This window comes from Oryctolagus cuniculus, chromosome 4, assembly GCF_051225735.1.
Source record: "Oryctolagus cuniculus isolate XC-2025 breed Fujian yellow rabbit chromosome 4, ASM5122573v1, whole genome shotgun sequence".
Classification (NCBI taxonomy): Eukaryota; Metazoa; Chordata; class Mammalia; order Lagomorpha; family Leporidae; genus Oryctolagus; species Oryctolagus cuniculus.
The window spans coordinates 139152564-139164623 of record NC_142870.1 but is presented as its reverse complement, the minus strand read 5'-3'; the positions used below and the strand labels follow the sequence as shown (position 1 = coordinate 139164623).

The window sequence follows — 12060 nt, the reverse complement described above, 5'->3', positions numbered from 1 at the left end:
CCATTTTTCAGCTGGGGAACCTGAGACTTCAAGAGGTTCAAAAGTTCTAAGTGGCAGGGCCCGAGTTTCAATCCAGGTGATCTGGCTCCAGAGTCTGTGCTCTTAACCTGTATATTTACTATCTGTAAAGAAAATGAGAGGAAAAAAAGCAACTATGTTCAATGTATAGAAGTGGTTTTTAAATTATGAAAGCATTGACTATGGATTAATCAGTTAGTATTTAAATACTTTATTTTACTTTTTTTTCCATGTGTGTGTATGTCCTTTTCAGTTTGTCTCCCAATCTAACTGCCAGCAGTTCCTGAACACTGTTTGGTTTGGACAGATGTCAGGTTACCGACGTAAGCCCACCTGTAAGAAGATAATGACTGTTTTAACAGTTGGCATCTTTTGGCCAGTTTTGTCACTTTGTTATTTGATAGCTCCCAAATCTCAATTTGGCAGAATCATTCACACACCGTTTATGAAATTTATTATTCATGGAGCATCATATTTCACATTCCTGCTGTTACTAAATCTGTACTCTCTTGTCTACAATGAGGATAAGAAAAACACAATGGGTCCTGCCCTTGAAAGAATAGACTATCTTCTTATACTGTGGATTATTGGTAAGTATCAAGTTAGTTCCAAAGGTTTTGCCTTTATGTAGCCCATTAATTCTTCCTTGCTTGATAGTGTTATGAACATTGGGTTCAATTTGAAATTTAACATAGTTCACACAAGAATGTAAACATTTCCATCATTGTTGAAGACTTAACTAGCTTCTGTAAAGATAAATGTTCCTGAACATGATGAGGAAGCATTTCTCTTACTCAATATTCCTTCAATACATAGAAGTTAAAATATTTTGTTCTCAGATCCTGAAGGTATTTGTTCATTCATGATTGTTAGAAAAAACAACTTTCACTGTGGAGTAGGCTTTTTATTTCTTTTTTTAAAGATTTATTTTATTTATTTGAAAGACAGAGTTACAGAGAGAGGTAGAGACAGAGAAAGAGGTCTTCCATCTGCTGGTTCATTCTCCATTTGGCGGCAATGGCTGGAGCTGTGCCAATCTGAAGCCAGGAGCCAGGAGCTTCATCCAGGTCTCCCACGTGGGTGCAGGGCCCAAGGATTTGAGCCACCTTTTGCTATCCCAGGCCATAGCAGAGAGCTGGATCAGAAGAGGAGCAGCCGGGACTAAAACTGGTGCCCACATGGGGTGCTAGCACTTTAGGCCAGGACTTTAACACATTGTGCCACAGTGCCAGCACCAAGGTTTTTTTTTATTTCTATAACAATTTGAGCTTTTCTTAGGTATTTTGTAGTTTAATAGATTTTATACTCCTCTGCATTCTAAAAGTTAATAATCCTGTTTCATTTTATCTTTAGTTTTCCTTTTAAGATATTATGGGGGCCAGTGTTGTGGTGAAGTAGGGTAAGCCCCATATTAGAGTGCCTATTAAAGAGTCCTGACTTCTCTGCTTCTAATACAGCTCCCTGCCAATGGCCCTCGAAAGATGTGGATGACAGCAAATACTTGGGTCCTTGCCACTCACGAGGGAAACAGATCCTAGCCCTGACCCAGGGCTAGCTGTTAACAGGCATTTAGGGAGTGAACCAGCAGATGGAAGATCTCCGTTTTGCCCTCTATCATTCCGCTTTTCAAATAAATAGATTTGTTTTTGTTAAAGAATTTACAAAATCAGTTCTATCTTACATTTCTATTGTAGACATAGTATTTAAACTTAGAATTAAAGGAGCTCTAATTACTCATTCCATAAATCAATTCTTTGTAATGATAGTCAAATTTCTTTAGAAATGACAGACTTTTTTTAAAGTATAAGATATTTATTTTCTGGAATTACTATATTTTTTAGATTTGTTTTACTTGTTTGAAAGGCAGAGTTACAGAGAGAGCAAGAGGAAGAGATAGAGAGGGAGAGATCTTCCATTTGCTGGTTCACTCCCCAAATGGCCAGGGCTGGACCATGCCAAAGCCAGGAGCCAGGAGCTTCATCTGTATCTTCCATGTGAGTGACAGAGGTCCAATGAAAGCTGCTGCTTTCCCAGGCACATTAGCAGGAGCTGGGTTGGAAGTGAGGCAACTGGGACTTGAACTAATGCTCACATGGGATGGCAGCATTGCAGGCAGCGGCTTAACCCATTATGCCACAACTCCTGCCCCTGGAAATTATTTCTTATAACTTCTATATAATAAATAATGATCTTCTGTAGTTTTTAACTCATTTGCTTTAAAAAACTTTTTTTAAAAGGTGAGGAATTGAGGTGAAGTCACATTATCTACTTATGGACATATTCTTTATTTCCCTTCATATTTTCAGCATTTTTTAAACTTCAGTATTTCCCACCTGTCTATCTACTATTTGCTATAGAGTAAGAGAACATTAATATTCATTATTTTCTATGGTATAAAGTACTGTTTCTATTTGATTAATACATTATTGATTGCTTCAATTATTAAATAAGTCAATTTATTTTACAATGTTACCTTTTAGTTCTTCATCTTAAAACCTCATTTCAGAATTTTTCTTGATAATCAGTTAATTTCAAGTAACTTGATTTCAACTAGAGTTTCACTTTTAGTAGTATTTAATTCATTATGCATTAGCATGTTTAAAGTTATGTAGATAAAGTAGAAAGTATGAGCATCTAAACTCTAAGAATTAAATTATTCTTTTGGATATTTTCTTTTTTTTCTTGCGTTTTAGCTATCTTGTCTAAATTTTAATTTTTAAAATTTTTATATTTAAGAGAGAATCTGCTGGTTCGCTGGTTCACTCTCAAATTAATGCCTGCAGTGCCCCAGGCTAGACCAGGCCAAAGCCAAGAACTCAGTCCAGATCCTCCATGTCAAGTGATGGGAACCCAATTGCTTAAGCTATCGCTGCTGTCTCCCAGAGTCTGCATGAGCAAGAAGCTGGAGTCAGAAGCAAAACCAGATATCTTCATTGATGTCTTAACTGGCAGACCAAATGTCTCTCCATAAAATTTAGTACTTCGATTTCGGAAGTAACTTACCTTTACCATATAAACTCCATATTGCATTGTGTAGATATTTTCAGTGTGAAATTTGTTTATATTGTTACTTGAGTAGGTAAACAAATAGATTTAAAGGAATCTCTAAGAAGCACTTTTCTTATTTCTATTCATTTAAGCTATTTCTGAAAGATTGTTATAAATACCTTAAAGATGTGAACTTTATATTATTTATACGTAACCTATTGTTTAGTAGTAAGAAAGAATATTTTTTTCTGTCCTGTAAGATTCAGTTTACCCAAAGTTTACCCAAGTCATATAAGCATCAAATTAAAATTTATATGTCTTAGCCCTGAGTAAAAACTCACTAAAATCAAAGAGCTATACCACTTTTTTTTTTTTAAGATTTGTTTGTTTATTTGAAAGGCAGAGTTACAGAGAAGCAGAGGCAGAGAGAGAGAGAGAGAGCAAGCGAGATCTCCATCATCTGGTTATGCTCCAAAGCCAGGAGCCAGGAGCTTCTTCCAGGTCTTCCACGTGGGTGCAGGGGTCCAAGGACTTGGGCCATCTTCCACTACTTTCCTAGGCCATAGCAGAGAGCTGGATTGGAAGTGGAGCAGCTGGGACTCGAAGCAGCACCTGTATTGGATGCCAACACTGCAGGAAGTGGTTTTACCTGCTGGGCCCCGTCCCCGATTGTCGCTCCCCGTCTTCGTGGAGGAACGACACAGGACCCTGCGCTGTTCTTTTGTCTGCTCAGCCCTCCCCTGGTTTGCTGCTGGTTCTTCCCGGGTTGGCTACCGTCCCTTCCAACTCCGTGGAAGTGCGGTTCCCCCTGCCACTTTCCCCACTTCCGCGGGGGAGCGGCACACCGCCGGCCGGCTCTCTCGGGGGCTGCTCAGATGTTCCTCAGGTGTTCCTGGTGCCTGTTGTCTCTCTCCTCCTTTATAGTCCTCTTCCATCAATCCCAACTCTGCTACCCACACACCGAGTACACTGCTCTCCTCCAATCAGGAGCAGGTCCTGCTGTTTATTGGTTGAACTGGAGGCAGCTGGGTAGAAGCTGTTTACTCCTCTCCCAGCGCCATATTGTGGGAGAGCAGATGCATAGAATAAGTCTTAATTCCAGTAACTTAGTCTAGTCCGAGTTGCTCCCCACACCCGATATCACATTTTATATATAATAAATACTGCTGCAGTCACTGACTTTCATAATAATGGTAAACTTTGGCTAGTCCCCCCCCCTTTTTTTTTTAAAGATTTATTTATTTGAGAGAGTTGCAGAGGAGAGACAGAGATCTTCCATCTGCTAGTTCACTTCCCAAATGGCTGCAATTGTCAGAGCTGAGCCATTCAGGAGTCAGGAGCCAGGAGCTTCTTCTGGGTCACCCGTGCGAGTGCAGAGGCCCAAGTACTTGGGCCATCTTCTACTGTTTTCCCAGGCCATAATTAAAGAGCTGAATTTAATAGGGGCAGCTGGGACACGAACCAGTGCCCATCTGGGATTCTGGCGCCACAGGCAGAAGCTTAGCCTACTATGCCACAGTTCCTGGCTATTTGCTTTTAAGAATGATGGCCCTCTATTCAGTAATGTTACGTGTGAACACAGAAGAGCTGATGGTATGCTGGATTGAGGATGATCATTCCCTTCCCTTGTTATCACAGAAATGAAAGATATTTACAAGGTAAGGCCACTGGGACATGGAATGTATGTGAGTATAAGTATGTATGTGAGTGGCCTTCAAAGAGTTATGAAAAAATTGTTCATGGAAAATTTTTTGCATCAAAAATAAATTTATCTTTTAATTCCAGTTCCATGAAATTGTTTTAAATTATTATTTTTAAAAGATTTATTTGTTTATTTAAAAGAGAGAGAAGGAGAGCCAGAGACATCTTCCATCTACTGGTTCACTCTCTCCAACTACCTGCCAGCAGCCTTGTGTGGGCTAAGCCAAAGCCAGGAGCCAGCAACTCCGTTTAGGTGTCTCAAGTGGATTGCAGGGGCCCAAATACTTGGGCTATCACCTACCGCCTTCCCAGATCCATTATCAGGAAGCTGGATTAGAAGCAGAGGAGACAGTATGTGAACTGGCATTCCTATATGGGGTGCAGGCATCCCAAGCTGCAGTTTAACCTACTGTGTCACAATAGTCCTTCCTAAGTTAATACTTCTGAAAAATTGTTTTCATTGTACATATTTATGGGACACAGTGTGATAATTTGATACATGAATTCATTGAGTGGCAGTCAAATCAGATTAGTTAATATTTCTATCCTTAAATTTTTTTTAATGTTTGATTAAAATTCAACAATTGCACATTTCTGTGGTGTGAAGTGTGACATTTCAGAAAATGTATACAATGTGTACTGATCAAAGTAATGAAAACTTCCCTATCCCTGCTTGGTGCCTTTGAGCTCCTCTCCTCTATCATAAAATACATAATAGGCTATTGTGAACTCTAATTATCCACTGTGCTATAGAACACTGGAACTTACTATGTTTTTGTACCAGTTATCCAACTCTTCTCTATCTTCCTCCTCAACTCTTCCTCCCTGAAGTAATACTATTTTACATTCATATTGACTTTTTAAAGCTTCTGTAGATGACAGAGCATGTGGTATTTGTCTTTCTAAAATTGACTTAGACCACTTAACTTGATACTCTGTAGTTCCATTCATGTTGCTACAAGTGGTAGGATAGCCTTCTTTTTTGTAATTGAATATCAGAAAGACAAAAAAAAAAAAGATAATAAAAATAACAAGAAACTTTATTTTACTTGTTTATTGGAGAGGCAGGAAGAGAGACAGAGACAAAGATAGCAAGACATGAAGGAGAGCGGGAGTTAGTTGAATGAATATCTGTTTTAAGAGCTTTCATCCGGAAGGAAGAGCCAGTGTAAAGGCTCTGAGGCAGGAACCATGTGTGTCCAAAAAACAGCAAGGAAACAAGGAGGCCAGTGCGACTAGAGTAGGAGAAGGAAAGCGAAGCAGGAGATGAAATTGGAGAAGAGAGCTCAGAGGCCATTGTGAAGATGGGTTTATGGGAAAATGCAATATACCCACTATGCACAGGGAGCAGCACACCTCTTGGACTCTCTGTCATTTGCATTCACACAATAGGCTGAAGCCTGACACCAGGTTTTCTTGACTTTATAGTGGGATACCAAACAGGAAACAGCATGTCAGCATGGTAGCTTCAGTTGCATCTTCACGAGGGAGACCTTAAAAAGCCTCTGGCTCTTCTCAGACCCCTCATGGGTATACTTAGTTGTATGGGATCAAGTCATGGTTGGGTGTGTTACCCCAGCCAGAAAAGCCTCAAATACAGCAGGAACTGTATCTTAAGCCCAACAGTGTGGCTGTCATTACAAACACACTCTTGATTTGAGGGAGCCATCACACAGAGAAGCTGAGGCTGTGTTTCTCCAAGCATTTTATACAGTCTTGGCTATGCATAGCTTCAGAATTTCTGGTCCACTTTAGTCCTTCTAGTCCACATGCAGTTTCCCTACTAGTGGCTGTGTTGTTGTTTTTAACAATGTTGGACAGAGCTGACCTTTCATATTTCTCTTAACAGTATATCTGCACAAAAACCACTTTCGTAGAAGGTAACCTGAGGTGTACTGCTCCCATGAAAAGAGCTTGGACCTGCCACTAATCTTTTTCTCCTCTGGGAGCTACTAAAAGGTTTTGAGAAGTGGAGGAACACTTGGGTTTTAAAAAGATCACTCTGGTTTCTGTACTGAATGTATTTTAGGGAAGTTAGGCTACAATCTAAGAGACCAGAAAGTTATTTCAGTAATCCATGCAAAACAAGATAGTGACTTGAAACTGAAATGAATGTAAGAAGGGTTATATATATTTAAAGAGGATTTATTTATTTACTTTAAAGGCAGAGTTACAGAGAGACAGATCTTCCATCGACTAATTCACTCTGAAGCCAGGAGCTTCTTCCTGGTTTCCCATGTGGGTGCAGGGGTCCAAGCACTTGGGCCATCTTCCACTGCTTTCTCAGGCCATTAACAGGGAGCATGTTCAGAAGTGGAGCAGCCTGATCTCCAACCATTGCCCTTACGGGATGCTGGCATCACGGGCAGAGGCTTTACCTTTATGCTACAACACTGGCCCCTAAATATATTTTTTTAAGTAGAGCCAAAGGAATTTGCTTTTGCATTGAATATGGAGTTTAAAAGAAAGAAATGTAGGAGTCAAGGATGATTCAAGGACATTTAGACTGAGTAACTAGAAGGATGGGGTTGCCATCAACTGACATGGGGAAGTCTACAGGTGCAGTGAATTTGGGGGAGAGATTAGGAGTTCAATTTGGACAGGTCATGGCGTCTAATTGGAGATGTAAGGTAGCAAAATGCCTATTTTATTTTAAATATTTATTTATTTGAAAGAGTTACACAGAAGGAGAGGCAGAGAGAAAGGTCTTCCGTCCGCTGGTCACTCCCCCATTTGGCCACAACATTCGGAGCTGAGCTGATCCACAGCCAGAAGCTTCCTCCGGGTCTCCCATGTGGGTGCAGCGGCCTAAGCACTTGGGCCACCTTCACTGCTTTCCCAGGCCATAGCAGAGAGCTGGATCAGAAGTGGAGCAGCCGGTTCTCGAACCAGTGCCCATATGGGATGCCAGCACTGCAGGCAGCGGCTTTACCCACTGTGCCACAGCACCAGCTCTGCAAAGTGCCTATTTAAGTTCAGGAGAGGCTTAGGGGTACAAATATATAAGTTTGGGAGTCTTACATATAGATGGTATTTAAAGCCTTTAGACTAGATGATAACACTGAAAAGTGTTGAGTGCAGATAAAGAAAAGGATTAGATACTAAGCCTTGAGGATCTGAAGTGGAGGGAGGGTGGGGGAAGTGGGAGAGTGTGTATTTAGCATCGGTTTGCTTATTTCACATCATTTAAGTTCTCTCTCTGGCAAAGAAAAAATGTGTTATTTTCGTCAAGTCATATGTAATACAAGCTTATTTTCTTTCAATCTTTAGAAGCTTTTATACTAAAGTGTTCTTAATTTCAAATAAGGCTAGAGCTGGTACACGTGTTAATTATTCAATACTTTATTAAATTATTATTCAGTGTATTAAATTTAAAAAATATTATCTGATTTTCTTTCTTCCTTTTCTAGGGATGATTTGGTCAGACATTAAAAGACTCTGGTATGAAGGGTTGGAAGACTTCTTAGAAGAATCCCGTAATCAACTCAGTTTTGTCATGAATTCCCTTTATTTAGCAACTTTTGCCCTCAAAGTGGTTGCTCACAACAAGGTGACTATTTGCTATGTCAATTGATGTCATAAATGAAATTTAATTTGAAAAGACTTAGGATACTTAGCTATATAGCTCAGAATTAATTGAGCAAATATTTGTCTATTACATTTTCATTTTAAACTATGTGCATGGTTTCCCATCTTTCCAATAGTTTAAAGGATGTTCCTTGAAATGATTGTTACCTATTAGGTGGTAGGTTATGATATTACCTATTGCCTGGTTCTTGGGTATAGGTTAATCTCATTTTATCCTCATGAGGATTCTATAACATGCAGGTCCTTATCCTCATTTTGCAAATATGAAAAATTAAGCTAAGAAATAATAAATAATTTGTCCAGGATCACACAGTGAGAGATCAAGGCTGGATTTTAGTCCAGGTATATGTAGGCATTTTCTCTCTACCAAATGCTGGTTTCTATTATGAAAACTAGATTCATTTAGCTCTTTTAACTATACATACTTAAAATGAAAACACACACTGTGACTTTATTAGTGTTAGTTATCTTTTTTTTTTTTTTTTTTTTTTTTTATTTTTTGACAGGCAGAGTGGACAGTGAGAGAGAGAGAGACAGAGAGAAAGGTCTTCCTTTTTGCCGTTGGTTCACCCTCCAATGGTTGCCGCGGCCGGCGCGCTGCGGCCGGCGCACCGCGCTGATCTGATGGCAGGAGCCAGGAGCCAGGTGCTTTTCCTGGTCTCCCATGGGGTGCAGGACCCAAGCACCTGGGCCGTCCTCCACTGCACTCCCTGGCCACAGCAGAGGGCTGGCCTGGAAGAGGGGCAACCGGGACAGAATCCGGAGCCCCGACCGGGACTAGAACCCGGTGTGCCGGCGCCGCTAGGCGGAGGATTAGCCTAGTGAGCCGCGGCGCCGGCCCAGTGTTAGTTATCTTTGTATCATCCAGAAAAAGTTCATCTGAATGGAATTAGTTTTTTTAACATTACAAATCATGATTATTTTCACAACTTGCAAGTCATATAATTGTAATTGATTTTCTAATGACAATATTTTTTTCTATTAAGAATTTGACTAAAACCTAGCTTTGTAGGTATTTTATAATTTTACTTTTATTAAAATATAAGCTCCCCTAGCCCAAAAAGGCTAATAGGCTTTATGTTAACTATCTTTGCTTAAACTTTTAGTTTAGAAATCTGAGATGCCATATTTAAGGAACTGAAATAGATAATATTCTCTGGATTTTTGAAACTAATATGTGGATTATAAAAAGTGCAAACTATCTTATCACTTTATTAAAAAATGAATTGATCAGTAGTATGGAACATGTGTATTCAGTATGTTCAATAACCAGAGTATAAAATTACTGATATAAAAATTAGTAATGCATAGATAGAGATGATTTGATAAAGTGATTGAGATATATTGTTTCTTCAGACTGATCTCTTTAGTTCTGGACTTCAAGTGCTTGTACAATTTATTATCCAAACAAGGACATTTTGAGACTGAAAGGCAGCACTATTTTGATAATTATATCTATAATTGTGGATTATGTTGGGCATTTGGACATGTGACCACTCCATGTATAGATAGGTACAATAATGCATACTTTTTTTGGTTTTTAGAAGGAAAAACATGAATTTCTGTGTTGCATTATCAAATCCTAAGTCCAAAGACTATGTTAATAGTTAATCAATTGGCAGCACACATATTTAATGGTTTTTGTTGTGGTATTTAAGAAAACTAGCCAATACTTCATTCATGAAAAAGTTAATGACAATTCAAAACATTGCTTAATTTTTAAAATCTAAGAATTTTTGGGAAAAAAATCTTAAAAATCTAAAAAATTTCTGGGGAAACAATAGGCAAAATTGCCTCACATACATATAAATGTTTTACTTAGTTAAAACATTAAAAATTTTTAAAAATTCTATTTAAAAAAGAACTCCATAAAGCATAAATAGAGACATAACTAAAGGAGACATAACTAAAATAGCTTTATTTCAATGGTCAGATTATTTGTTTATATTTTCCCAAATTAAGAAAGCTGTTCACCTGTGGCTTCTTCTTCCTTGCCTTAGTTTCACGATTTTGCTGATCGAAAGGACTGGGATGCATTCCATCCTACGCTGGTGGCAGAAGGGCTTTTTGCATTTGCAAATGTTCTGAGTTATCTTCGTCTCTTTTTTATGTACACGACCAGCTCTATCTTGGGTCCATTACAGGTAAATAATTAAGATTTCTTAAGGGAATATTTTTTAGATGCTGTTAATATTACAACTTTATATTTGTCCACTGCAACATTATTCTCGTTATTTTAGACTTTGCTTTTGAAAATAGGTAACAATTAGAAGGACCCAGCATGTTCTGTTTTGTTTGGGGCTCAGTGATAATCCTTTGTTTCAGATGTTCATGTTTATTAAGCTATGGACCATGGGCTTTCTTCCATCAGTCCACAAACATGGATGTATTTAAAATATAATTATACCTCAGACAGAATAGAGTATTTTAAAAATCTGCTTTTTACCAAAATGATTTTCACATTTAAAATTTTGAGTGTTTTAGGTTGTAAGTATAAGGGAGGTCCTGTGCAAACAGAAATCATCATACTTAATGATTTTGCAAATATATAAACTATATTTTTAAAATGTTTTTTCATTTTTAAAAATAAACATTAGGTTCAGTAACTTGCAAATTAGCATATTTAGAGCAAAAGCATTCATAGAGATTATATAGTCCAGATTTGTACTTTATAATTAAATAAATTGAAATTTTGAGATGCTGTGTGATTCATACAAAGTGGTATGATTAGGTGTGAGGGACTAAGACCAGATGCTAGTCTCTTTTCACCAAAAAATGGACTCAGCAATTAGTTAAATTTATCCCCACAGAGTTTACTGATTGACTGTTTTTAGAAGGTAGAATCAGGTGTGCTACCTCTAAGTTTTGAAAATTTGCACAGAATTTTTCTTGATAAGTCACTTTACTAGCAATTTAGATTTCTCTTATATCTTTAAAGTAGAGATATTTTAAAGAAAAGGCGAAATTACCTTCTCCAAACAAGTATATGGATTAAGTAAGTTTGGCACACACATAGGAATTCACAGTGTACATTATCACATTAAAGCTTCTGAGGAAAAACTAAACTTGTATAGCGTTATTGAAAACATCATTGTCTAAATTCATCTAATCTTGCACTGTTCTTGAAATATGGTCAGGTCTATGCATTTCTCCAGAACATAGTTTGTGAAACACTGTTTTAAACTATTTTTATTTTGGTTAACATTTGCCATTAGTATTATTCAGGAATATTTTAATCAGAGCCAACAGTGTTATATTCATGACAGTGTTTTACATTGATATTTTTAAAGCTGAAAATGGACAACCACTAGGTTTATATACTGGAATTTTTTTCATAGATTTCTAACTTGTTTGGCAATGATAAGTCAGTTTCTAACTTCTGTTTCTAGCCAAATATGCTCTCTTGCCTGAAGCAACCAAAAAGGAAAAGGGGACAGAAAAATATGAGAGGACGTAAAATGTTTGTGGGAAATGGAATTAAAAGACACATTTATTTTTGTGTCTTTGACATCCATGCATGTAAGAGGTCTTCAAAAAGTTCGTGGAAAACTAGTATTATGAAAAATACTATGAATAGATTTCAAACGTTATTTACACCAAAATAAACTTATCTTTTCATTTAATTTTTCCACAAACTTTTTGTTGTACCTTCATATATGAAACAACAGTTCAAAAGAAACTGGAATCAGATAATAAAGAACAGTGGATCTCTAAGGAAGGAGAAAAAAAAGATTGCTCTAGATTACTGCCTTGTGAGAATTTTTT

At 37.7% G+C, this 12060-nt stretch overlaps 1 protein-coding gene across 16 annotated transcripts in view; it reads left to right on the top strand.

The window, feature by feature from the left end:
- Positions 1-12060, top strand: part of TRPC1 (transient receptor potential cation channel subfamily C member 1) — an 88426-nt gene that overhangs the window by 51924 nt on the left and 24442 nt on the right. For 13 of the 16 annotated variants that reach the window (XR_016232051.1, XM_008266183.5, XM_070071637.2 and 10 more), the window contains 3 exon segments: positions 272-608; positions 8118-8257; positions 10296-10439. Coding sequence is in view for 14 of the 16 variants with exons in the window: in XM_008266183.5 (XP_008264405.1) it covers positions 272-608; positions 8118-8257; positions 10296-10439 (621 nt within the window). In the remaining 2 variants the exon portion in view is untranslated. 16 annotated transcript variants of the gene reach the window in all.